Below are 23,416 nucleotides of genomic sequence, written 5' to 3' on the forward strand. Positions count from 1 at the left end.
GTGAGAATGGTATTTATTTCGACACTGAACGAAGCAGTAACGTCGGAACGAGAAGTTGAAATTAGCATTTAAACGAAATTTCATTTAAAATTAATTTTGACCTTAAGAGTATTCCTCTTTATTAGGAAATCCTTTTCAGGTAGGAGCTTTGACAATATACAAGTTAAATACCGATTTTTGGCATTCAAAGAATACCAAAGATAGCAAACATGATAAAATCAATTTTTTGCTAGATTTGGTGAATAATACTTATGTAAAGGGAAGCCTGCTGTTAGATATGCTTCACATACAATTAAAGGGCTAAATTTTACACGTTTGGGGAAATTGAACATAATATCACTGACTACCGGAGATATCCACGAAAGATACACAGTAATAGGGATAGATCATACTAAAAATAAAGCTTCCAAAAACAAAAGAATTAATTAACTGTAATACTAATTAAGGAGATTTTTCATTAAGGCTTCCTACTTAAACAAAGTGATAAGAAGGAGACAGACTCGGCTGCTCAGGAAAAAGATTTAAAGGCTGTGAACAAAATGCATGCTTAGGGTCGTAGTAATACCCCTGTATATATCCATTTTCTCTACATAAACAGCAGAAATAAAAGCCAGTTATTCTCGATTCGGATGTGTCTGTCTGGTCTTTTAAAATTAGCATGTCCTTCCATCGCATAAAAATGTACTTTTGACAAATCTTATACAACTTCTTCGGATTAGTAATGGTTTCAAGAAAGGTATTGGTATCCATATTTTGAAAAGGAGCAAGCTTTCGCCAATAGCAAACGTCGATTTCTAAAGGGGCACTCCATTTTTCAGTAGCAAAATTTAATTTCTCTGAAAAATCAAGAATCTCCCCAGTCCAAGCAGTTGAAATGGTCGAAGATGGGTCAGAAGATCGAGCTTGAGCATTCAACTGGCCCTCTAAAGCTCTCCGTTTATAGTCCACCACATGGATTGAAACGTCTACAATCCACCTCTCCTTGGGATTTGTTAAAGGAGGTAATCCAGATATTGATTGGACTCCCCCAAATTGTAAGCCTCGAAAAACAGAGCCACTACGAAGCCACCAAGTGGGTGTAATGAAAAGACGACGCTTTGCATAATGACGGATCATGTAATACGTACAAACTTTTTTGTGTTTATGAAAAACTATATTTAAAGAGCACGACCTAGCGTTTGGAGTTTGTGTCCGAGATCCATAGCTACTTGCAGAAGAACTTGATTCTTGATTCGGAGGCCCGTTGAGGTCTAAGACAGCAGGGTTATTATCCAAAGAATTAAGGATATTTTGATAAGTAGAATTAGGAAAGTAAGTATTAAAAGTGGATGCGCCAGCGCTGTCGTGGGAGGGATTTAAGGGTGAATTGGACCTCCGTAAATGTTCAATTAAAGGATTGAATTGTGGAGTCGAAGCAGCTTGAAAATTATAATTTGACTGATCGAAAGAAGATGGAAAACTCAGTGACTGAGGATTTGAAATACTAATAGACCTAGAAGGAGGAAGTGGTGGTTGGATAGGAAAAGACGAAGTTGGAGGTTCAACACTAGGCTCTGTCGGTTGGGCAGAAAAAACACTATTCGGGTTAGAACCAAATGTCGAGGAATTCCGATCCAGTAACTCGCTGTTTTGTAAATAACGATTCAATCGTAAAACACGTCCGACTAATCGTTCGGTATGAGGTGAAAAGAATGAGGGAATGGAGGCTTCATCATAATTATTTTCTCTAATGGTCTCCAACCAATCTGAAAGACTTCTTCGTGAGTATCTAGTAGCGTTACTCCGTGAAAGGCCGCTTCTTCTCCTTTGACGGGAAGCCGATCTAGAATGAAAAGAAGAATGAACTTGAGGATGAAAAATATTGTCATTATTGTTTGAAGGGTTTGGTAAAGGTATGTGTAAAGGATCATGAGTAAATGAAATGGAAGAATCTTGTTCACTCAGCTCGGAACGAATACGCGCTAATGGAAACATATGACGGTGATGGTTGCGTTGGGAATTAGATACGTCGTTTGAATTTGGGTTTGGGAATCCGGAACCAGAATCTGCCCAAGCGCCTTGCTCATTTGGGTGGCTTGAGTCTTCATTTTGGAAATTGTCTAGCGATCGAGGCATCAATAAGTATATACGCCAAGAAAATCTTAGTATTTGAAGTGTGCGCCAAAAATTATGATAAAAGAGTTAAATTAAAAGTAAAACGAATAGAGTTCACTTTATAGGTACAAGGTATTTTAGACTTCGTATTGGAATGGCAATAAATAAACACAACCCTTTTATAATAAACGAGATCTCACAACACAACAAACGGCCTTCACTAGGAAAACATAAGAATTGTAAAGTCAAACTATATATGACTACAATTGAGAGGAAATCCTATACAACTAATGCGAGATAGCTTCGCGTTTTTTTTATCACCACAATTTTCTTTCAGCGTTAACAGGATAAAATGATTTTTTTTGGACAAGCAAAGCCTTTTCCGAAATCGTTAAATTTAGTTTATAACAGGAAAACACAGTAAAAAGAACTTAGCCTAAAAGAAGGTGCAATTTTTTTATAATAACAAAGTGACATAAAACCCCTTTTAACTGGATTAAAAAAATTTTTTTAACAACCTTCAAGTTAGCTTTAAAAAACGAAATAGCCAGGTAAAACAAAAGTGTTTCCTCAGGTCTATCGATGTCGAAAATTCTTTCGTTCTTTTTTTAGAAAATTCAAAACGGAGAAAAGTAAGTTGAAACAGTATGTTAAACTCCCTCTATTTTCAAAAATTCATTCAATATAGTTTATAAAAGTCCTACACCTACAGGATGCTGCTAATTGTTTCGGTATGGTGTAATCTGGGACAATTGAAAAAATGTGTTTTGGTTGAGTTTTGCGGTGCGCCAACTCTATAGTAGTGTACTAGCAAATATGCGAAATTTTATGAATCTCTAGTCTTGATTATGTTTTTTAAATCATGCAATGTGAATTTGTTCATTCTAAATTACATTTACAGGAAATGGAAGCTCTTAATGTAGTAAAAGCAAAATACCCCAACTTTGCTAAATTTATCAGCTCTTATACTTCTGTCCAAATTAGAACTACAAATTACAAGTTATTTAAGAATTTAAGTAATCCGGATTATTGGAAAAATAAGGTGGCCATCTTCAAGTGCAAAAAAAAGGATTTTAAACAATTTATATTATTGTACAGGAAGTCTGAATTCTAAAGCTAAAGAAGTACAAGTTTGGCTTTCCAGATCCAAAAGATAGCTTTTATTAAAAAAATAAATACCTTGCAAAAAGTTGTTATAGCATTCCTTGAATTTAAACGTACCCATTAAGATATTAAACTTCTTTCATTTGCTTGTGAATAATATGGAAACCCCCCAACAATCTCTGAAATTATTTCGTAAAAGTTTTTAGAAGAATTTTCTTCAGTATGGATTCGAAACCAATCTTTATGGGAGTGGCTTAAGGGTGAAAAAATGTCCGAGTAGGTTATATAGGAATCATCGATTTTAACAAATCGTTCACTAACTTTTTCGTACGACAGTACTTTGTAAAAACGATCTGTAGAATCTTTGAGAGAAAAATTTGTAAGGAACCCAGATGAAGCGTTTAACTGGGAATCTTGTGTCATTTCTGGGCGAGAAAAAAATGAAACACAGTCATCCAAGAAAGCGTCAACAGATTTGTTGTTTGCAATAGTTTTGAAAGTTGTAGTATTTATCTTTAAATCGAGTTCGGATTCAGGAAGTAGGATCTGATATCCTCTCGATTTTTTGAAAGCTATCTGAAAAGTTTCCTTACCCATTAAAAACCCGTTCTTTATTGGAAGTATAATTTCGATTAAGGGGTATGTAAGAGATGTAGACAAGGAATTTGAAGACAAAATAATTCTATAGAAACTTTTTCGAGTTGTCTCATCCAAAATAGAATGATTTTTCAAATAACTAGGAATTTGATCAACAAAGGTATTAAACAAAAAATGATGTGCTTTTGATCGTTCTTTAACATAAAATGATGCAACGTCAGGATTTTTCGTATGTGAAAGGAAAGAACTGCTAAATAAACTATATCCAAAAGTTGCCGTTAGTCTTTTTGTGAAGCATTGTTCTGTGTTTGTCGCATGGCTACTGAACCAAAAGTCATTAACTGAATGGAATGAATCTCTAATATAGGAATTTAGTTTTTTTGATTGAGTAGTATTTTTTTGACTAAGATCCTTGACCTCAATTGAAGATATGTCCTTATTTATTGATGGTTTAATGGGTACAGGGAGAGTTAAGGAATTTCGTGTCAACGCTTCGTCAGATAAAACACTGGTGTTCCAGGAATACTCTTTTACCCTACACCATCGTTTCCAGGAGTCATCCTTTAAATACCAAGGCAATCGAAAGTCATAGGTGAAGTCATTAAGAGTAAAGGATTTTTTGGAAGTTAAGCACTCCGAATCTATTAAACACTTGTCTGTATTCTCAAAAAGCATGACGAAAGAAAGTAATTTTCTTTCAATTTCGTCGAATGAACAATTACCAAAAGCAGTTGTTATTTTAATTTGAGCTTTTCCAGATAATTCAATATACGCTTTGCATCTTTCAGAAAGAAGAACAGCGTTCTTATTTATTATATTTGCATAATACTCAGTAACATCAATTGTTTTTGACTTCAAATGTTTAAATATTCCACTAATGAGCTCTTCAACAATTGCGACATCTCGTTTTTTAGCCTCGATTTTAATGTTATTGTTTGTTACATTAATTACTACATGCGCTGCATGCTTTTGAGAGATATCTCTTAATGCACTAGCATTATTCAACAGAAGGAAAAACATCTCCAACGGACAAAGCGTCACGTCTTTTATTGCGAGCATATCGTCCATCGCATCGCCATGAATTCGTAGCTTCCAATGATCAAGCAAAATACGCTCGATTATCTCTTTTTTCCGAAGAGATGAACTTTTAATATGAAAAACTTTAGCAAATTTCCGCAATTGTTCTTTACGAAAGGCAACTTCCAATGTATTCACAAGTTGACGAAAGCTTTTAGCAGACGTATTTACACTTTTTGGTTTATAAGATTCAATATCTTGAAAAACATCTTCAAGAGTATTATGAACTGTCGGATCCTCAACAAGTTTAAAAGCCAAAGCATCAACGTAATGTGATGTTAAGTAAGGTGAGCGCAACACGCTTTTAGATTTTGGTTTATAAGGAGGTATTATTATAAGATTAGAGCTATTTACAACTCCTCTATTAGAATCAGCGTGAATACTCCTTATATTTAGCAACCCCCATGAAGTCAGCTTTTGAGCCAAGCACCTGCAGTTTAAGGCGTTGATATTACGATTCAATAATGATCCTTTTACCATTTGTTTACATGGGGTTAGTAAATTTATAAAGAGATAATCTCTTAGGAGCAATGATGAGTCACCTTGGTGATTGAAAAAAACACGGTGGTACCCGGCAAGGATAGCAACCCTAAAACGCTTTCACTGTATTCGAGAGCAATTAGTATGAGTATCAAATATAGAAATATTATTTGTTTTAAAATACAATTTAATCCACCTCAACTATCTTTTTATTTATTTTTATTTTTTTTTTTAATTAAAACATACGTAAGCTCAATGTGTTCTAAATGGGATATAATGACTCTCAGTAACAATGTGTTTCCAAAATGCCAAGTAAAAATGTTGTTATTTACAATCGATATAAATAAGACATAAATTAATAGTTGATAAAAAAAGGCCAACCTAGCCAACAGAAAACGGAATATGGTATCATTATTTCAACAAGCATATCTTAAAAATGCGTTGCTTAGAGAAGTTCCCAATTGCTGGTCAATATGTCCACAAGCCACAATGGCACACAGTAATTGATAGAATTCGGACTTTCCCCGAGAAAATTGAATTTCGTCTAGTGAATTGATATAGCTAACCAAGGCGGCTATTACAGGTTGGAATGCAGCAACTCCCTTTACAGGGTTATCACCAATTACCCTTTGAAAACCATGAAGTACCAATTGCGATGCAAGATAAATTTTTTTCTGAAAAACATCCATTAAATCGTTATATTCTTCTGTATCATGGGAATCCGACTTCAAAGAAGACATACATTCAAATGCGGTATAAAAATATAGCTTAGCACATAAGGCTTCTTGGCTTAAAAGATTGGGCATGTGCTCCACAATGCCCGAGGATAAGATTTTAGCGCGTATTTCAAAATCCGAATTAAAAGATTCAGCAAATTCCCAAGATTGCTTTAAGATATCCAGCAATTTTACCATTTTTCTTTTCGGAATATTGGTAAGCATATTGTCAGAATGAAATAATTCCCATAGGCAGTTAAGCATCAAAAGTTGTAATGTGCACTTTACAACAATACTTTTCAAATGGTGCTTTTTTGATTTAAAGACGCTCTGGCTATTAAACCTTGATATTTCATGTGGACGAAAACTATTTTCTTTGACATCCTCAAGAGAACTATCAGAATTGACTTGAGGATACAATGAAGGATCACGAAGTTCTATCGGAAGAGTCATTTGAAGCAGCTGATTTATCGAGTTAATTATTTCATCCCAGTCCACGTCTTTAAATTGATTCTTATTCTTGAGGACAAATTGAGAAAAACAACTAAGTCCCACTTTTGATATCATACTGTTTTCTTGGCAAATACATTTTTCCAGTAAATTCAGCGCCTTAGGAAGCAAAAAATGAAGGCGCTCAAACAAGTTTTTAATTAATTCAATAAAAGCTTTTAGTGCTTCAACCATTGTTGTTAGCATCCATACTTCAGTCTCTTCAGTGTTCTTTGCTAAATACAAACGTTGGGAATTAGTAATGGACAAAATAGAAAATATTGAGAGCAAAGCTTTATTGGAAACGGTTTCCCAAAATTCTTCGTCAAAGTCATCAGCGTGTCGATAAAGACAATCGAATAAAACCTTCAAGGCTTTAGATCGCACCTCTAAATCTGACGCCTCGCAGATGATTTCATTAAATGACAGCAAAAACGGAAGCCAGTACTCTTCTTCTAGTTTTTTTGAATATACACTCTCTTTTTTCATGTGCTTCAAATGCTTAATTAACTCATGCTCCAAATTTTTAAGCATATCCACACAACTCAGACAGAACTTTTGATTGCCATTAAGTTTAGCAAACTTAGTTATACAAGATATCAGATCAATATAAGCCCCTTGTGTAAGGACGCAGCTGATATGTTCATGGCCCAAAGATGATACAACAGATATTGCGCACTGCAAAACCAAAAGATTTTCAATTTTAGAAGCGTAGGCGAGAATATGGAATATGGTTCTCCATCCAGAACGTATGTTTTGGTATCTGGCTTTGATCATTTGATCAATACAACGTAAGACAAGGTCTTTAATCTTAAGGTCCTGCGAATTTTCCATAGCATGTGAAAATGGCTGTAAGAAGTCCTTCTGAAATTTAAAGTGAGAGAGCTCTTCAATTTCTAAAAACTGCATAGAAAATTGTCTCAAGGAATCTAAAGCAAAAGATGCTATTATTGAGTTTTCATGACAGCTGACTTGGGTAAAATAAGTACCTAACAAAGACCAAATACTGGACCATTCCATACGGATACGACGCATATTATAATATGATATTTCAACCAACTTTTGTAAACTGAATAACCTCGGATTAGAAAGTTCCAAAGAACACTCTATTTCTTCCCAAGAGACCTCAATTAATGCTTTTACAAAATCGTAGATTCCTTCACTACCAAGGTTTCGAGTGTTTGAGAAGAGCATATCAACAGCCATTACAACTTCACGAGAACTATATTCTCTGACGATTTCAACTGAGCTAGATTTAGTGGAGTGAGTGGAGGCAGATTGAAAACTTTTAGAATGTTTTAACGAAATGCTTCCACTTCGAGACTGTCGTATATTCTTATCTAAAGATTTGCGCAATGGTTTGGTAGTACTTACATCTGGTAAAGAATTTATGTCGACACCAGCAGATATTAGTTGGACACGTTCCAACTGACTTATACATAAAAGCACGTCTTTCCAAGAGTCTCTCAACTTATCTCCATGAGCTAGTGAAATTTCAAGTAGGGTTTTCAAAGCGTGCATATTCGTCCATTTTAACTCGGACGTATTATTCAAATGAGTAAACTTAGTCAAAGTTTGCATGAAAGCATTTCTAGGTAAATCCATTGAGAAAAAGAAAATGACGTTCATGGCCAACCGAAATCCATCAAGTGAAAGTTGAATCAATGCTGGATCAGAGGAGAGTTGCAATGGTTCAGAGAATGCCGCGAGAATTGGCATCCAAACAGCTTCAAACATCGGACAAACATGCTCAAAGTGCCTAGCAGTATAATAAATATCATTTCCTGAAAGTTTTCCTCTTTCACGTTGTTCACGAATTAAATCTTTAAACAACGCTTCGGTCTTGTTGGCCATCTTATTGGAAGCCATATAGTATGCTTCCCTTTGCAAATCTCTTCCAACCGTCGCCAATGCATTACTTATGTTAGCAGCAAAGCTAAGATTACTAGTCCCGGGTATTTCTGGAAAGTTGGAAGTAGGATCTTGCTCATCTTTCAAAACAATTTCGTTTTTTTGGATTTCCTCATATACCTCAGTCAAAAACGAATCGCTCAGATTAGCACCATCATCCACACCTCTGTTATTTTTAATAAAATCTTGACATGTCATCCGATTTTTAACTTGGGGAGAATGTAAATCAGTATTTAACATAATAATTGAATATGCTAGAATATAAGCAGTGTCTGCATTTTTAAAAACACCAAGATTGTCATCAATATATTTTTCTGCAAACTTGAGCATGAATCTGTCAATCTTTTGCGCTTCACCGGGTAAACGAAATTTTTGTAAAAATGAACGAAGGGCATTCACAAATGGAATATCATTGAAACTCATGTGGTCAACGAAAGAGTGCATGATAGCAATATTCTCGTCATTTCCTTCTCCTAAATACTCGCCTAGCACAGCTTTATCCAAGCCTTCTGTAGAGATTAAAAATTTAGCAATATCGGTAGGAGTTTTGGAAGCAATAAAATGACTTGAAAGTAGAATCTTAATTCCCTCTTTTGGTTTGTAGTTAAATTTTTGTATTGCTTCTTGTAATTGTTTCTTTCGATGTTTTAAATTTTCAAACTGAGAAGGATCGTCTGTAGCTAAAGCCTGACCAGAAGATTCCAAATTATCCATTGATGTACTATTTATACCTGCGGAAGGGGGCTCTGATTTACTTTTCTGTGGTTCTTCTCCTTTTGAAGTCGACTCTGTTTCGTCGTCCTTCGCCGTTATTTCGACAGTAGGCGCAAATGTTTGATTACACCATGTAAATAGAGAAGATAAAGTAGATATTAAACATCTATAAGACTTCAACCGAATTTGATAATCAAAGTAAGGTGGATTGTGCGAATGAACATAGCTTCCAATTGTTGACGAATTAAGCTGAGGAATATCATTCAATGTATGATATACAAACCCCGGTTTATCAATTACTAGCTGGTCATCACGGAAAACAAATGAAGGAGGAGGATCAGAAGTACTCTGACTTGCAATCCTTGATAGAGTAACAATTGCTCTTTCATAAATATTTTCAGTATTACCACTTATACAGTCATAATTAAGATAAAGTTCAATTAAGGTCTGTGGTTCTTCACACATGCGGTGAAAAATATTCAGCAGTACAATTTTTTGTTGATTGCTAGAGGTTCGCATTTCCAATATGGGAAAGAAGATTTCGGTAAAAAACACTTCTAACTCTGACTTGAAAAAATTTTTTAATTCAGAAAGAATTAACCAAAATATTTCACAAGAAATCTCGAATACCGGTAAAACATGGCTAACCACATTTTTAGCCAATGCAAGGCAAATGTATTGTTTAACAGCGTCAATCAATGGTGTCGGAGTTGAAGTTGGAGACCTTATTTTCACATTTATGTCCGAAAGGATGTTCATATAAGTTCGAAGAATATGATATATAAGATGCAAGCTCATCAACTTTGATCGCATCGATTGCGACTTTAGGTCGTATTCATGCTCATACGGAATGTTTTTAATAGAAAGCTTACATAAAGCTCTGATTAACAAAAATGCATCCCGAAGCAACTGTTGCTCCAAAGAATCCTCTTCCAAAGGAGCTTCTTCACGAACCTGGTCAAAGCTTTTTCTGTGCTCGAAAGATTCAAGTGTGAGTTTGTTTTCTGATAATTGAGAAGGTATAGGAGAGTTAGCACGATCAGCTAAAACAATAAGTTAGTATAAAGAACTAAAAACATGATGATTGCTTACGAGTTCCATTACTGGATGATTTATTCATGTTAATAGTAGAAAATTCTCTTTCATGATTAAGAACGGTAGAAAGGCGCTGGAATACTGAATCAACCATTTGTAAAAGAGCTACCTGAGCAATGGCTTGGGTAGTTGAGTCTTTACATAAGAGGAAAATATTGTAAGTTTGCCTCACTGCTGTAAGTAAAAACGAATGTCTAATGATTGTCCTTTCAGAAGTAATAGCTGCCAATAAAGCCTTTACAATTTGTAGCTGCACTCTTTCTGGAGTAGACTCACCGCAAAAACAGGATGCAATAGTGTTAACCACACGTTCCATTAAGGTAATATCCGATGGATTTAATGTTGGGGAATCAAAATAATTGTAATCAATCAGCTTGGCAAAGCAATCCAAAGTAATAGTCAGCAACGTTGTACTATTTGTTTGACAAGCCATTACCAAAGGTTCCAAAATGACTTCGGGAAGAAGAAATGGCTGCTTTTGTAATTCTATTTGGACATTATTGATAGCCTCCCTAAGCTTCTTATGCCGTTTTGTAGCCTTTGCTTTTGACATATGCTTAAAAGCCTCAATTACGAAGAGTTGAGGATTGAGTTTGCCAGAGTTTTGGTTAGAGGCGTTTGAAATATTCTTCCAAATCTTTAGATCTTGTGGAGCTTCAGAAGTAGATGTAGTCTGTTTGCTCAGAGTACCTGTTTGTTCACTTTCAATCGAACGTGAATCTAAGTCATCTTCTGGAGGTCTTAGAGATAGATTGCTTTCAATATCTTTTTCCGCTTCTAAGTTTTTATCGTTAATTTCTATACTTTTTTCAGTATTAGACTGTTCAGGTATGGAATCATGTTCATCTATTTCATCAGAAACTCGACTTTTGATTGTTGATTCACTATCCGGTTCTTCTTCGACAACAGACGATCCTTTTACTTCATCAGGATTACTAGAAACCCTACTAACGGTTTCTATCTCCAAATCTGTCATTTTGACATGTATGATATTTGATGTTGTAGCTATGCAGCTATGAAAGTATTATAGTATGAATGGATGGGTACGTATACTACCACTCTGCACACCACGAACCAGATCATAATTTTTTCTTTGAAAATTAACCATTGATTATATCCCTAAAAAAATAAAATTCATTTCTTTGTAATTTGTTTGATAATTTAAGCTAGAAGCATGCTTCGAATTAAGTACGTTTTTTTTTTTTTAATTAGAAAATCTCATTGAACTTCTTATAGACGAATTTATATTAATAGTTAACTGGTAGCATCTATTGTTGATGAATCAAGGCTCTTTTGTTAATATACTGACTCAAACTATTAAAAGTGTTAACTAGTTCTTAAATATTAGTTTTCATAAGATAATAAGAGTATCAATGATTAAACTACTACTGCAGAATACGCTTGTTCCGTACTAAATGCAAATTATTTAGGACGGCATAATGCCTTGCCAAGTTATGTTATTTATTGTAAATAAGTATATTTTTGAAACGAAAAAAACGATAGAAAAAAACTTTTTTATCAATTGAAATGCCACGTATGTTTGCGAATTTCTCTTTTTTCTGCTTCAACGTGGCTGTCCTAATGACAAAAATCTTTAGTGAGCGATTGCAATAATACAAAAAGATAGAGCGTAAACTCTCAAGCAAATAAGAAAAAATTGGGAGATGGGATTTAAACAAATGGAAGAGCAACAAAAATGCTCAATCACTAAAACCGGAATTCTAGTATTCATCAATCATAATATATGTATTTTCCATATTTAGAATAACATACTTACAACACAAAGGTTCTCAATAAAAAGAAGACAAATTGTGCTCGTAAGAAACCATAAATCATATGAAGCCACTCGGAATAATGGAAATAATGCCAAGATTTGGTAACAATTGGGCCTTGGGAAAGAGCTCTAGCCATCACCGGATCATCAGATAAAAGTCCGTCACAGCCTCTAATTAAAGCAAGATAGATAGAAGAAGGTGTGTTTAAAGTCCATGCAAAGACTTGTTTACCTTGGGCATGAACGAGATCAACAAAATCCTGAGAATGAGGAAGTAAAAACAGAGCAACAGCCATACTGACACCCTTTACTCTGGGATGCATAACAAAATGTCTTTCAGCATAAGCGAAGTTGAATCCAATATGATATAACGGAATTGATGGGGCATATCGATCACAAGCAGGGATGAACCTATGTGACCATAAACAAAACGATACTTTGTCTTTCCAAAAGTCTAAATCAGAATTAACCCGAAGCATTGCATCAACCATTCTGGGAATAATTAACAAATCGTTTACTGGCTTAATGTCAACAAGTAGATTGACGCCAGGATGCTTGGTTAATTCATGCAAAAATTGTTCATAGGTAGGTAACGGCTCGTGAGGCTCTTGAATGGTACGAAAATGACCATTATCCAATTCATAATCAAGATCTCGAACATCAACATCAACACCGAATACTCTGTTAAGATTTCTATCATGCAAAATGCAAACCACTTCATCTTTAGTTAGTCGAACATCTGTTTCAACGCAGTCAGCACCAGCCTTTACGGCTTGTTGAAATGCTAGTATAGTATTTTCAGGATACTTAGCTTTGTATCTGTAAACATAAGTTAAACATTTGCTAAATTGGAGAAGGATTTTGACAATTAAGGGTACAAAGTTGCAGATATGAAACTAAGTCTACTAATAATAAAAGCAGTATGCAACTAATACATTCATAAAACATACCCTCTATGAGCAATGACCAAAGGCGGTTTTGAAAACGTGGCTAAAGAACTCGTATTTTCAGCAATGCTTTGAGCAGCATCATCAACGGTATTGGCAATTGAGTAGTTAAAAGCCATTTTGAAGAGAACGATGTTGGTATTGGGAGAAGTAAAGAATGTAGCAACTATATACCAGTTACTGTAGTCCGATGATATCACTCCGCTCCGCTCAGGTTGCAAAAAAGGCGTTGAAGTGATTCGTCGAAGTCAATTCAGTATAACAATATTTTATATAGTTAATTTACGATAAAGGAAGGAAAACATTTCCCTCGCAAAAGAAGCGAATTATCCATCAGAATTGTAGATTCAAATCATATATTTCAAACGCTGAATGCAATTCGCATCATGAAGTTAATAGAGAATCATATTCTGCTAGCGATTGTTGATTAAGAGGAGACATACTTTCGTCGGGTTCAATGGTCTGAATAGCATCCGACATTATACCATAAAAACGATAATGAGTATCTTCAACCTCGTCTGTATTGGGAGTAAGAGGTTGAATCAAAATTAATGTTCCAGTCAAGGGATCACAGTTCCAAAGAAATCCTTCTACTGGTAAACGTCCATTCTTAAACAGGACGCGCAGGTAAGAACCTCTACGCTTTTCTGTTGTGTGAGAATCCATTTCATTAATTATTCAAATAATGTGAGAAAACAAAAAAGATAAAAAAAACATTAATAAAAACCAAACTTTTTAAAACACGGTTTATGTTCAGGTCAAAAAGTAGTAGCAATTTTCGGTAGCTGTATGAGAGGCGTGGAATTACAAGATGAGTATAGCTTCCGTAGCAGACGTAAATCAAGTATGTTTTTCATTCGAACCCAAATTTTTAGTTGTTTTTGAATTTATGAAACTGATACTTAGGCCATTATGGTTTTTTTTGCTAACAATATACCAGCAATGGGATTTACAATCAGTTTTCGTATTAACTTCCATAAAACTTATTTTATTTATCAACGAACATCAAATTCTAGCTCAGAAAAATAAAAAATGCATATATTTTGTTTGAAAACGCTGCTTACGCTAATCTGTATCATATAACTTCTACTCAATTTTCTTAATCCATGTTTCCTGTTTTAGGTACCGCTTTATATTTATTTACTTAAAAAGTATCAATTCATGTATCTTTTTATTACAAGTTTTGCATTCGCATTGTACGAACTTTTGTTTACAAATTCTCCGCCAGAACTTGCCTCCTACCACACACAAAGATTCTGTATGGTATGAACAACGCATATTGAGCTTCTGTTATTTTTTCAATTAAAAGATTACTTATAAAAAAACCTTTCCATTATTCATTTTCTCTTTATGCCCGCACTTTTTAATCTGTATCTAATTTCGGCATATGCCAGTTTTTGATTAATCTGTAGAAACAAACCATAACGGTGTTGTTTCTTCTTTCCAATCTGTCAGTAACTTTTTCATTGGTCTCTTTTCCAATTTATTTTCAGATTGTTTTATCGACTGTTTTCCTTAAAGCTCATTTTTGACTTCTTATTTATTTCAACGAAAAATCACAATCATTGCATCTACGCATGTCACTCTCTAGGTGTCCAACTGACAATTCGTCCTCCCGTATAAATTCCTCTGTTCCTTTAATAAATAGCAGCAGCCCTGCTACACCTCCAGAATCATTTGATCCTCAAGTATTTCCTTCTTCACTTATTCATGGGGATAACCTGCTTCCTCAAGATGATCAAATTGCATCGGATCCTCGCTCAGAATCAAATAGTTGTAATGGCAATACGAGTTCTTCCCTGCCGTGCACTGATTCGTATCAGTACCCATTAAAGCATTCTTGTACGCCTTCTTTTCTTCGAAAGTTTAATGAAAGTATAGAGAATGTCTCTTATAAATGCTTAGACCACTCACCGCCAGATAGTGTTCCTGGCGATTTTTCCATTTCCCTTGTTCCTCAAAGGAATTTTCTATATTCTCATTCTTCTCTTCCACCTAAAATTATATCAATTGATAGAAACAATCGAATTAAGTTAGATAATAGCATTTCATCTAACTCCGACAATTTCCCTCCTTCTCCGAAAGTCGACACATCAAACACTGTTTCACCTGGTAGTAAACCTATCTCTGAGGATCTTGAAGATTTAAACTTACAGTCAATTGTTCAAACTTTTGAGGATCTTCCAGAAGGAATTCAATCTTATGCGTTTTTTCAACTACTCCGTTCGTGCAATCGGCAATCGATGCGTTTATTATTGAATGAATGCGAGCCGCTTCTAAAAAAAGATATACTTTCAAATCTTCCTTTTTCCATTGTTCAGTCTATATTATTAAATCTGGATATACATTCTTTTCTTTCTTGCCGTCTTGTTTCGCCTACTTGGAATAGAATACTTGATGTGCATACTTCATACTGGAAACACATGTTTAGTTTATTTGGCTTTCAAATCAATGAAAATGACTGGAAATATGCTAATCCAAACTTAAATCGTCCACCTTTTTTGCACAACGACCAAATCTCAGATGACTATTTTCCGGAAATTTTCAAAAGACATTTTCTCAATAGAAAACGATGGTTATTTCCTTCGATACCTCCAAGTCATCTATCTTTTCCCATTCATGTTCCAAACTTTATGATAACTTCTTTACTACTTCATAAAGACAGAATAATCACCACTTCGGGATCTGGAACAATTCAAATTCATAATGCTATTACCGGTGTTTTAGAAGCTCGATTAGAGGGTCATAAAGAAGGTGTTTGGGCTGTCAAAATACATGAGAATACACTTGTATCTGGTTCGATCGATAAAACTGTTCGCGTTTGGAACATAGAGAAAGCTAAATGTACGCACATATTTAGGGGACATATTTCCATCATCAGATGCTTAGAGATCTTAGTTCCGAGTCGTCTTATTCGCCATGGAGTTGAAATTGTTGAACCAGATCAACCGTACATTGTCAGCGGCTCTCGGGATCATACACTTCGGGTTTGGAAGCTTCCAAAAAACACGGATCCTCCTTATCTTCCAGATAATACAAACTCTATTGACCGTTGGGAGAAGAACCCGTATTTTGTACATACTTTGATAGGACATACAGACTCTGTACGAACTATATCCGGCTATGGTGATATACTTGTGAGTGGGAGTTATGATTCTTCAATTCGCATTTGGAGAGTTTCAACAGGGGAATGTCTTTACCATCTGCGGGGTCATAGTCTTCGTATATATAGTGTTTTATATGAACCAGAAAGGAATATTTGCATAAGCGGTAGCATGGATAAGTCCATTAGGGTTTGGGATTTATCGACAGGGACTTGTAAATATGTGCTTGAAGGCCATGATGCCTTTGTTACGCTTCTTAATGTATTCCAGAATAGGTTGATATCAGGTTCTGCTGACTCCACAATTAGAATATGGGATTTGAATACTGGGAAACCATTAATGGTTTTGCCGTCTAATTCAGGCTACATTAGTAGCTTTGTGTCAGATGAACACAAAATTATTAGTGGTAATGATGGTTCTGTAAAGTTATGGGATGTTAGGACTGGAAAGCTGTTACGTTTTCTATTAACAGACCTCACAAAAATATGGCATGTCGATTTTGATGCTATGCGTTGTGTGGCTGCAGTGCAGCGTGATGATCAAGCATATTTGGAAGTTATTAATTTTTCCGGATCAAGACCGTAGAAAGTTTCATTTTAACAATATTTAAGAAGACATAATTAGAGTAGTGTCTAACTATTTACATCAGCTACTAACACATATTAAATGTATACAATGTAAAATTAACAGCCAAAGCCTATCAAAAGTAAATAAGTAACGAAGGATTGAATAAATTATGCTGGTTGGTTTTGTAACTGGTATTGAATTAACATTGGGAAAAACTTCCAGATAGAAAAATCCGGCCAGTAGAAATCGATGAATTTTATCTCCGTATTTTTGTGACACTGATAAAATTAGTTGAATATCTTTGACTAGAAAATTAGGAGAATTTTTACTTACCTGCCATAACATAAAATCAGATAGACGCTCCACACCGCTAGTGCGAATCAACAAGTCTAAAGGAAGACTATCTTTTATCAATAGGTTTTTTTCAAATATATCTTCATCTATATCTTCTGGAGTGATTGTACCATCTTCTGCCATTTTTACTATTGATTGCACAGAAGTAGCAATTTCATGTCGAGAAGTGTATGGAAAGCAAACATTTAATGTTGCCCTAAGATGTCAATTAGCAAAATAAAAATTTGAAAAATTTCACATACTTTGTGTTATGTTTTGTAATTTCCACAGCCTTTAGAGCAGTTTCTAAAACGTCAGGTTGCAACCTGCTAAGATCGCCAACAATGCGAATACGGATCCCATACTGATCAACCAAATCACCATGAGCAGTAATTTGCGTTAAGCTGTTTTTTGCAATCTCCATTAACATATCAACTTCATATTTAGATCGCTTAAAATTTTCAATGGAGAATGTGAAAGCCGATACTTCTTTAACTCCTAACTTCAGACACACTTTTAATAGCTTACGCAGGGTTAGTTAATGTACCAAATTGTGCAGAACGTAGACGGATACCAATGCGCAAAACATGGAGAAACGGTACGTTTAACCTTCTATTAATGTTCTTTAAACTTACAGATTTTAAAGCTTCAAAACCTGAGCTATGACCCTCGATAGTTTCCATCCTTCTTTGACGAGCCCACCGTCGATTGCCATCCATTACAAAGGCTATGTGTTGTGGTACTTTGCCACGTTTAATTGTATTTATCATCATCGTTTCTAATTGATCAAGTGTCCATTGTAATGGAGGACAGTGAATAAACCAGCCTGATAAATTACCCATATTGTCAAGATATTTTGTCAATTCTTTTCTTTTCCTTTATAAATGCACGCTAAATATCAAAGAGAAATAATTATCTTGATAAACAATTATTTTCAAAAAACGATTAGATGTTTTTGACGCTTCTATAAAACACTCAGGTTATCCGGTTCTAGATATGTTTTATAAGTATAATTACCAAGCACGCTAGAAAAGGATTTTTAGCTAAGGAAATATACTTTCAATCGTAAACGAATGGAACAAAGAGACGCTAGTTTAAGACCAAACGCTTTTGTATTTTTTTTTAAAAATCACGAAAGAAATATTATTTTTTGTACAAATAAGTAAGACAGACAAAATTCAAACAAAACCACAAAATACTGTTTTCAAAGTGAGACGTGCGACCTTTGGGTCTAACTAGTCTAACGCAAGTGTCTCAGAAATGAAGCCAGTTCATTTAAGAGTGTCGTTAAGCCTCCTTATTTTTAATACCATCCTTAAGTTACGCTAATTAGAATCAAAATATTACAACTAAAGACTTTTCGCTCAAACCCTCTACCAGCACTTTCCTGTTCAAAAGATGAGGCCTATCATTTTACAGGGTCATGAGCGTCCTTTGACTCAAATAAAATATAATCACGATGTAGGTTTAATAACCGTCCATTATATGTGGAAAATTTACTAATTTTTGTGTGTAGGGTGATTTATTATTCTCATGTGCCAAGGATAAAGTGATTAATGTCTGGTTTTCACACAATGGTGAACGCCTAGGTACATATGAGGGTCATACTGGTGCAATTTGGACTTGTGATATTAATAGTACGTGAAAATTGGTGGTGATGTATGTTGGATTAAGACATCTAAAGGTATACGGATTATGGAAGTATAAGGAAACACGAATAATGAAACATATCATGACTCTAATAAATGTATTTTTTTTATTAGTCGTCCGATTGCAGATGGTTATACTCGTGATCCACGATTCTGAGTTGGCGTAGTACTTAAAGTTAAATATGCATGGTGCATCTCCTTTACTTATATTAATGCTACGTTTACCTCACTTCACTTCCTCGTGGAAAGCATTTAAACTTCTTTTAAATCCTTTTCCTTCTTCTTGATGCCTCAAATCCAACTAGATCATCTGTTCCTTTTCCAATGGTTACTAACTGAAACAGAAAGTAGCACTTTAATGGTTAGTGGAGCCGCTGACAATACCATGCGTCTTTGGGATGTTAAAACAGGAAAGCAGTTGTACAAGTGGGAATTTCCTACTGCTGTCAAACGTGTTGAGTTCAACGAAGATGATACCCGTATTCTTGCTGTTACCGAGGAACGTATGGGTTATGCTGGTACCGTCACTGTTTTCCGTGTTCCTATTTCGGAAAGCGATGCCGCTGCTGAAACCCCCCTTTACGTTATTACTACTCGTGAATCTAAAGCAACGGTCGCTGGATGGTCTTACTTGAGCAAGTTTCTCTTTACTGGTCATGAAGATGGCTCCGTTTCCAGATACGATGCTATAACCGGAGAATTCGTTGAATCTAAACAAGTTCATAATTCTGGTTCTACTATTACTGATCTTCAGTTTTATCCTGATCGTACTTACTTCATCACTTCTTGCAAGGATACGACTGCTAAAGCTATTGATGTTGATTCTTTTGAAGTCATCAAAACATACCTTACTGATACGCCTCTTAATACTTCTAGTTTTACTCCTGTCCAAGACTTCGTTATTTTAGGAGGTGGTCAAGAAGCCCGTGATGTTACTACTACTGCTGCTAGACAGGGTAAATTTGAAGCACGTTTTTATCATGCGATTTTAGAAGAAGAGTTAGGCCGCGTTAAGGGTCATTTCGGTCCTATCAACACAATAGCTGTCCATCCCAAAGGAACCGGTTATGCTAGTGGTGGAGAAGATGGTTATGTTCGGGTGCACTTCTTCGATAAAAACTACTTTGACTTCAAGTATACATTGTAGGTTAATTTTATTCAAAAAACTGTTGATAGTATAGTAATGGACAACGGAACTTTTTTCCAAAGATGTATCATTTTCGTTTAGGGAGCATTATATGAAAAATAACCTTCTATGAGTACAAGAGTTTTTTAATAAATTCCATTCAAAATTCAAATGTTTTAAAGTGAAAAGTAATGTAATTGTCATATTCCGTAAAGCAACTAACTTATCAAACGCTTCTTTTAACGAGCTTTTGAAACATGTTTGAGGAGAACAGCCCCAGAAATTATAATTGCTCCAAACCATATGTAGTTGTCTATCTTGCTGTAGGCTGGAGTCGTTATTTCTCGATAACTAGGTGTTTTTTTTGGGAAGTATCCCAAAAGTCGGTTGATGAGATTTTCGTCGAGCATGGCAAGTTCCTCCAAAGACCACAGTTCGCAAATCTCAATCATCCATCTCATTCTTTTGCGACTGTTTTCAGGTTCGGGAACAATGTCTCGTAATTTTTGTCGTAAAAGGCCAGTTTTTTCCAATGCCATACCAGTAGCTGGATTGATTGAACTTTCGATTTTTTTTCGTATTAAACTGGCAAGTTTTGGACCTTTACCATTGGTGCTAACCATAATTTGTAGAGGGCCGTTACGGATTTCAGACCCAAAGTAGAAATCACATTCAGGTGGAATATCCGCCGCATTGACCGGGATTTTTTTGCTTTTGCATAACTTATAAATTTCGGAAGACAAGCTGGGATCATCTATGGCTGTAAGTACCATGTTTACATCGTCAGACAAATCTTCGACTAGAAATCCCCTGTCTCGCCATTCAACTTGCTTCTCCTGTATTCTCCAAGCCACTTCTTTACAAAGACCAGCTTTTGGACTTACAACGATAACATGGGCATCCGCATTCAAAACATGCAATATACGCCCAGCTGCCACAACGCCACCTCCAACAATTAATACTTTTTTACCTTGTGCACGCCAAGCAATAATTAATGATCTAAAGCTTAGATTAGCCTAAAAATTACCTTGAGATACATCAAAAAACTTTGCTAGCTTTCATTTTGTATGCTTTGCTAATTTTTCAATTCTGTGTAGATGAAAGTTAAGATACTAAAAAGCTGAAAATGATTTATAGAGCCTTGTAACTTCATAAAGATGCTTGACTTACCCACCAGGCTGCACAGACTGATATTTTGAAGCCATTATTCAAATTTTATCTTAACCAAGTGTAGGTGTTCCTGTATACTTGAGAATTATAGTATCGCCAATTACAATTCGACATTCAGTATCTGCTTCCCTATACGGGTTAATAGTTGGGAATCCTATTACGCGTATACTATTCGTTTATTTAAGACCTAAATTTTCCAGTGAATTAAAACTACCTTGTGAATAAAATCCCGAGGACGTGCAAATTTTTGAAACTATTTCATAGCACCAACTAAGCATATTCCTATACATCATAGATTAATTAATATGCTAAATTTATATATTTTTTTCATTGACAAGAAATATCCATACAAAAGTAATAGATGAAAGTGGCTCTTAGACTACTTAGTCGTATTTAAATAAGACGTTAAAATTCTTCATTAATCTCCTTACCATGTATACCAATGTGGTATAAACAAATTTGCGACGTCAAAGATTCATTTTTTGAAAACGCCCTGAACACAAATGTGTTAAAATAAGCTTCTTCCAGAAGGCCAGGTGTGTCCGAGAATTTTGGAAGATAGTAATAATTTACTTCGAACACCGAAGACAAAGAAACAGGAATCGTGGCAAGCAAAACCAAGTTGTTCATGTTGCTTAAAATTTGATAATTGATATCATTGATAAGCCCAAACATTTGGATTTCACGCGGGAAATAAGAATCATCACCATGTATTGGAAAAATTAGTGAAATATGTCGCACGTACATTGGTCGATTTAAACGCACAGAAACCTGTACAGTATCTTCGTAATTACACCAATTACTATTGATGCTTGTGTCAAGTAAAGCCGTCGGTAGATTTGCTTTTTTTCCCCAGTAATCCCTTAAAATGTCAGAAAATTTAGGCTTAGGAAATGTCCATCCGTAGTCCACGACAGCACCAACAACTTTCAAGGCAAAGTCCGGGTGATCAGCAACATTTCTCTGGGAACAAGAATGTTTTATGTATTTTTCAACTCTTTTTTCTAAGTTTGAATTGAGTTTTTGATGAACAGATTCCTCAAGGTCTTTATGATAATAAGAATATGTGGCATCAAACTGCTTCGCCAAAAGATTTTTAGCAGCATCTTTTTTTAAATATAAACCGGAGTTTATGATTGAAAAATTGGTGGTCGATCTATTGCCATAAAAAGACTGTGATGAGTTGTGTCGCTTTACAATATACATAGCTTCTTTAGAGCTTTGAGCAATGTTCCGTAATATATCTTTCAAACAAAGAATATCAAGATTGACACTTTCGTGTAAATCTTCAATGCAAAGTAAATTAAAAATAGACTCTCCATTGTTAATTCTCAGAAAGCCCCGATACGAAGGATTTCGCAATAAATTGTAATGTTCGGCAAAAGAACAAATGGCTTGAACACTCTTATTGACTAATGAAATCGGGATGTTCCCAGGGTGTTTTTCGGAAACAGGCAGATGCGACACTAGGTATATGTCTTTTTCAATAAAATCTAGGTAAGTGTTCAGTAGAGGGTTAACAGAATCATTTATATCCTGTATTTTAAGATCATAAGTACTCATTAAATTTCTATCCCAAAAATGTAATAAAACATCTTCAGGGCTAATTGGATTTTGATAAAGAAGTGTCTTTGCCTCTGTAAGGTTTGACTGTAGCTTTAGCAATGGCATTATAGAATCACGTTCATTATATGTTGAAGAGGAATTACCAAATTTGGATTTAAACAGAGATTTCGCTTGTTCCAAGTGTTTGCCAAAACTTATATTAAAATTTGAAGGAATGAACCGAAAAGGAATTCTGTCTACGAAATCCTTATAAAAAAACTTAATATTTACTCGTCCATCATTAGGTATTAGTAAAAACAACGAGAAAAGCAAAAGAAATGAGAGTAAAAAGCTAACTTTTCGACGGTTCAAAAGAAACTTTATGATGGAAAATACAGTGCTGATAAATTCTAAAGCTTGCTTACAATAGTAAACGAAGAAAAAGATCGACTTTTTAAAGAATGTGTTAGAGATATTTCTAGATATGTTTGAGTTGACATCTGACTGCAGGCCACGGCTCAAAGGCGAAGGGTCGTTCACAGACAATTCGTCGCTTGCATGATTGGGAGTAGAGTGATTCTGATGCACTAATGCATCATTCGCTATCAAAAGCTGTTCCATGTCAAAAAAATCATTAGAGGATGCCTGTCGCTTTCTAGACATCATCACAAAAGGCACTGATGATATCGAAATCCCCTCTCTTCGGAATCATTCAACACGAGTTTCGCCAAAACAGTGAGTTGTATTGAAACATAGACTTAAATTAATAGGTTTTTAGTTATTGATTAAACGAAAGAATGCTTTTACCGTTATACGCATTTATATAAAGAAATGAAGAAGTTGGTGGACTATACAAGTAAAAACGTCGAAAGAGTTTGTAACATAATTATGCAAATAGTACAAACAGACTTTGAATTATGTTTC

The 23,416-nt window shown here is 35.1% G+C and overlaps 10 protein-coding genes and 17 long non-coding RNA genes across 27 annotated transcripts; 16 read left to right on the plus strand and 11 right to left on the minus strand.

The window, feature by feature from the left end:
* The first annotated feature begins 16 nt into the window (after nt 1-16).
* Nucleotides 17-2,442, plus strand: SPOM_SPNCRNA.1074. Its single transcript, NR_149920.1, has one exon. It is a non-coding gene; the product is annotated as a non-coding RNA (long non-coding RNA).
* Nucleotides 405-2,867, minus strand: gid10 (Vid24 family protein). The gene has a single exon (NM_001020383.3). It carries the CDS (start codon nt 2,113-2,115, stop codon nt 472-474), a length of 1,644 nt encoding a protein of 547 aa, NP_594952.1. The 5' UTR covers nt 2,116-2,867; the 3' UTR covers nt 405-471.
* SPOM_SPNCRNA.4405 lies at nt 2,756-3,354 on the plus strand. Its single transcript, NR_193766.1, has one exon. It is a non-coding gene; the product is annotated as a non-coding RNA (long non-coding RNA).
* On the minus strand, nt 3,140-5,448 carry sls1 (translation factor Sls1). The gene has a single exon (NM_001020384.3). The coding sequence runs from the start codon at nt 5,350-5,352 to the stop codon at nt 3,319-3,321; it is 2,034 nt and encodes a 677-aa protein (NP_594953.1). The 5' UTR covers nt 5,353-5,448; the 3' UTR covers nt 3,140-3,318.
* SPOM_SPNCRNA.4406 lies at nt 4,278-4,924 on the plus strand. The gene has a single exon (NR_193767.1). It is a non-coding gene; the product is annotated as a non-coding RNA (long non-coding RNA).
* Nucleotides 5,027-5,446, plus strand: SPOM_SPNCRNA.4407. Its single transcript, NR_193768.1, has one exon. It is a non-coding gene; the product is annotated as a non-coding RNA (long non-coding RNA).
* A 198-nt stretch (nt 5,449-5,646) lies between the features above and the next one.
* sec71 (Sec7 domain-containing protein sec71) lies at nt 5,647-11,294 on the minus strand. The gene is made up of 2 exons (NM_001020385.3): nt 10,275-11,294; nt 5,647-10,225 (listed from the first exon to the last, which is right to left on the minus strand). Exons 1-2 carry the CDS (start codon nt 11,251-11,253, stop codon nt 5,769-5,771), a joined length of 5,436 nt encoding a protein of 1,811 aa, NP_594954.1. The 5' UTR covers nt 11,254-11,294; the 3' UTR covers nt 5,647-5,768.
* SPOM_SPNCRNA.4408 lies at nt 5,730-8,653 on the plus strand. Its single transcript, NR_193769.1, has one exon. It is a non-coding gene; the product is annotated as a non-coding RNA (long non-coding RNA).
* Nucleotides 9,283-9,502, plus strand: SPOM_SPNCRNA.4409. Its single transcript, NR_193770.1, has one exon. It is a non-coding gene; the product is annotated as a non-coding RNA (long non-coding RNA).
* On the plus strand, nt 9,746-10,648 carry SPOM_SPNCRNA.4410. Its single transcript, NR_193771.1, has one exon. It is a non-coding gene; the product is annotated as a non-coding RNA (long non-coding RNA).
* Nucleotides 11,295-11,543: 249 nt separating the features above from the next.
* pgc1 (glycerophosphoryl diester phosphodiesterase) lies at nt 11,544-13,140 on the minus strand. The gene is made up of 2 exons (NM_001020386.3): nt 13,002-13,140; nt 11,544-12,870 (listed from the first exon to the last, which is right to left on the minus strand). Exons 1-2 carry the CDS (start codon nt 13,115-13,117, stop codon nt 12,051-12,053), a joined length of 936 nt encoding a protein of 311 aa, NP_594955.2. The 5' UTR covers nt 13,118-13,140; the 3' UTR covers nt 11,544-12,050.
* Nucleotides 11,847-12,943, plus strand: SPOM_SPNCRNA.4411. The gene has a single exon (NR_193772.1). It is a non-coding gene; the product is annotated as a non-coding RNA (long non-coding RNA).
* Nucleotides 13,141-13,214: 74 nt separating the features above from the next.
* On the plus strand, nt 13,215-13,755 carry SPOM_SPNCRNA.1075. Its single transcript, NR_149921.1, has one exon. It is a non-coding gene; the product is annotated as a non-coding RNA (long non-coding RNA).
* gem6 (SMN complex subunit Gem6) lies at nt 13,383-13,758 on the minus strand (the record flags this gene model as incomplete). Its single annotated transcript, NM_001356202.2, has 1 exon — nt 13,383-13,758. Exon 1 carries the CDS (start codon nt 13,662-13,664, stop codon nt 13,383-13,385), a length of 282 nt encoding a protein of 93 aa, NP_001343135.1. The 5' UTR covers nt 13,665-13,758.
* A 158-nt stretch (nt 13,759-13,916) lies between these two features.
* Nucleotides 13,917-14,301, minus strand: SPOM_SPNCRNA.4412. Its single transcript, NR_193773.1, has one exon. It is a non-coding gene; the product is annotated as a non-coding RNA (long non-coding RNA).
* On the plus strand, nt 14,232-16,830 carry pop2 (F-box/WD repeat protein Pop2). Its single transcript, NM_001020387.3, has one exon. The coding sequence runs from the start codon at nt 14,576-14,578 to the stop codon at nt 16,685-16,687; it is 2,112 nt and encodes a 703-aa protein (NP_594956.1). The 5' UTR covers nt 14,232-14,575; the 3' UTR covers nt 16,688-16,830.
* Nucleotides 16,802-18,249, minus strand: rer2 (cis-prenyltransferase). Its single transcript, NM_001020388.3, has 4 exons — nt 17,638-18,249; nt 17,266-17,525; nt 17,003-17,219; nt 16,802-16,947 (listed from the first exon to the last, which is right to left on the minus strand). The coding sequence occupies exons 1-4, from the start codon at nt 17,842-17,844 to the stop codon at nt 16,837-16,839; spliced, it is 795 nt and encodes a 264-aa protein (NP_594957.1). The 5' UTR covers nt 17,845-18,249; the 3' UTR covers nt 16,802-16,836.
* SPOM_SPNCRNA.4413 lies at nt 17,517-17,856 on the plus strand. The gene has a single exon (NR_193774.1). It is a non-coding gene; the product is annotated as a non-coding RNA (long non-coding RNA).
* Nucleotides 18,219-19,121, minus strand: SPOM_SPNCRNA.1076. The gene has a single exon (NR_149922.1). It is a non-coding gene; the product is annotated as a non-coding RNA, possible alternative UTR (long non-coding RNA).
* sum1 (translation initiation factor eIF3i) lies at nt 18,369-19,949 on the plus strand. Its single transcript, NM_001020389.3, has 3 exons — nt 18,369-18,463; nt 18,519-18,639; nt 18,996-19,949. Exons 1-3 carry the CDS (start codon nt 18,401-18,403, stop codon nt 19,796-19,798), a joined length of 987 nt encoding a protein of 328 aa, NP_594958.1. The 5' UTR covers nt 18,369-18,400; the 3' UTR covers nt 19,799-19,949.
* On the minus strand, nt 19,333-19,598 carry SPOM_SPNCRNA.4414. The gene has a single exon (NR_193775.1). It is a non-coding gene; the product is annotated as a non-coding RNA (long non-coding RNA).
* met8 (siroheme synthase) lies at nt 19,801-21,019 on the minus strand. Its single transcript, NM_001020390.3, has 2 exons — nt 20,948-21,019; nt 19,801-20,776 (listed from the first exon to the last, which is right to left on the minus strand). Exons 1-2 carry the CDS (start codon nt 20,980-20,982, stop codon nt 20,017-20,019), a joined length of 795 nt encoding a protein of 264 aa, NP_594959.1. The 5' UTR covers nt 20,983-21,019; the 3' UTR covers nt 19,801-20,016.
* Nucleotides 20,014-21,289, plus strand: SPOM_SPNCRNA.1077. The gene has a single exon (NR_149923.1). It is a non-coding gene; the product is annotated as a non-coding RNA (long non-coding RNA).
* Nucleotides 21,057-23,344, minus strand: csi2. The gene has a single exon (NM_001020391.3). The coding sequence runs from the start codon at nt 23,156-23,158 to the stop codon at nt 21,353-21,355; it is 1,806 nt and encodes a 601-aa protein (NP_594960.2). The 5' UTR covers nt 23,159-23,344; the 3' UTR covers nt 21,057-21,352.
* Nucleotides 21,424-21,914, plus strand: SPOM_SPNCRNA.4415. Its single transcript, NR_193776.1, has one exon. It is a non-coding gene; the product is annotated as a non-coding RNA (long non-coding RNA).
* SPOM_SPNCRNA.4416 lies at nt 22,061-22,425 on the plus strand. Its single transcript, NR_193777.1, has one exon. It is a non-coding gene; the product is annotated as a non-coding RNA (long non-coding RNA).
* SPOM_SPNCRNA.4417 lies at nt 22,794-23,331 on the plus strand. Its single transcript, NR_193778.1, has one exon. It is a non-coding gene; the product is annotated as a non-coding RNA (long non-coding RNA).
* Nucleotides 23,345-23,416: the final 72 nt, after the last annotated feature.

Source organism: Schizosaccharomyces pombe (assembly GCF_000002945.2).
Source record: "Schizosaccharomyces pombe strain 972h- genome assembly, chromosome: I".
In the NCBI taxonomy this organism is placed as follows: domain Eukaryota; kingdom Fungi; phylum Ascomycota; class Schizosaccharomycetes; order Schizosaccharomycetales; family Schizosaccharomycetaceae; genus Schizosaccharomyces; species Schizosaccharomyces pombe.

What these genes read in the sequence shown, in the direction of transcription:
- sec71 (NM_001020385.3), bottom strand. Translation starts at nt 11,253, where the DNA reads ATGACAGATTTGGAGATAGAAACCGTTAGTAGGGTTTCTAGTAATCCT. An exon ending in ATCATCCAGTAATGGAACTC is followed by an intron (nt 10,226 to 10,274) that starts GTAAGCAATCAT and finishes TTATTGTTTTAG; the next exon opens with CTGATCGTGCTAACTCTCCT.
- csi2 (NM_001020391.3), bottom strand. Translation starts at nt 23,158, where the DNA reads ATGATGTCTAGAAAGCGACAGGCATCCTCTAATGATTTTTTTGACATG.
- sum1 (NM_001020389.3), top strand. Translation starts at nt 18,401, where the DNA reads ATGAGGCCTATCATTTTACAGGGTCATGAGCGTCCTTTGACTCAAATA. An exon ending in AAATAAAATATAATCACGAT is followed by an intron (nt 18,464 to 18,518) that starts GTAGGTTTAATA and finishes TTTTGTGTGTAG; the next exon opens with GGTGATTTATTATTCTCATG. An exon ending in TTGGACTTGTGATATTAATA is followed by an intron (nt 18,640 to 18,995) that starts GTACGTGAAAAT and finishes TAACTGAAACAG; the next exon opens with AAAGTAGCACTTTAATGGTT.
- sls1 (NM_001020384.3), bottom strand. Translation starts at nt 5,352, where the DNA reads ATGGTAAAAGGATCATTATTGAATCGTAATATCAACGCCTTAAACTGC.
- gid10 (NM_001020383.3), bottom strand. Translation starts at nt 2,115, where the DNA reads ATGCCTCGATCGCTAGACAATTTCCAAAATGAAGACTCAAGCCACCCA.
- pop2 (NM_001020387.3), top strand. Translation starts at nt 14,576, where the DNA reads ATGTCACTCTCTAGGTGTCCAACTGACAATTCGTCCTCCCGTATAAAT.
- pgc1 (NM_001020386.3), bottom strand. Translation starts at nt 13,117, where the DNA reads ATGGCTTTTAACTACTCAATTGCCAATACCGTTGATGATGCTGCTCAA. An exon ending in TTGGTCATTGCTCATAGAGG is followed by an intron (nt 12,871 to 13,001) that starts GTATGTTTTATG and finishes TTATGTTTACAG; the next exon opens with ATACAAAGCTAAGTATCCTG.
- met8 (NM_001020390.3), bottom strand. Translation starts at nt 20,982, where the DNA reads ATGGCTTCAAAATATCAGTCTGTGCAGCCTGGTGG. An exon ending in CAGTCTGTGCAGCCTGGTGG is followed by an intron (nt 20,777 to 20,947) that starts GTAAGTCAAGCA and finishes TCTAAGCTTTAG; the next exon opens with ATCATTAATTATTGCTTGGC.
- rer2 (NM_001020388.3), bottom strand. Translation starts at nt 17,844, where the DNA reads ATGGGTAATTTATCAGGCTGGTTTATTCACTGTCCTCCATTACAATGG. An exon ending in GTTTTGAAGCTTTAAAATCT is followed by an intron (nt 17,526 to 17,637) that starts GTAAGTTTAAAG and finishes ACCCTGCGTAAG; the next exon opens with CTATTAAAAGTGTGTCTGAA. An exon ending in ATTACAAAACATAACACAAA is followed by an intron (nt 17,220 to 17,265) that starts GTATGTGAAATT and finishes TTGACATCTTAG; the next exon opens with GGCAACATTAAATGTTTGCT.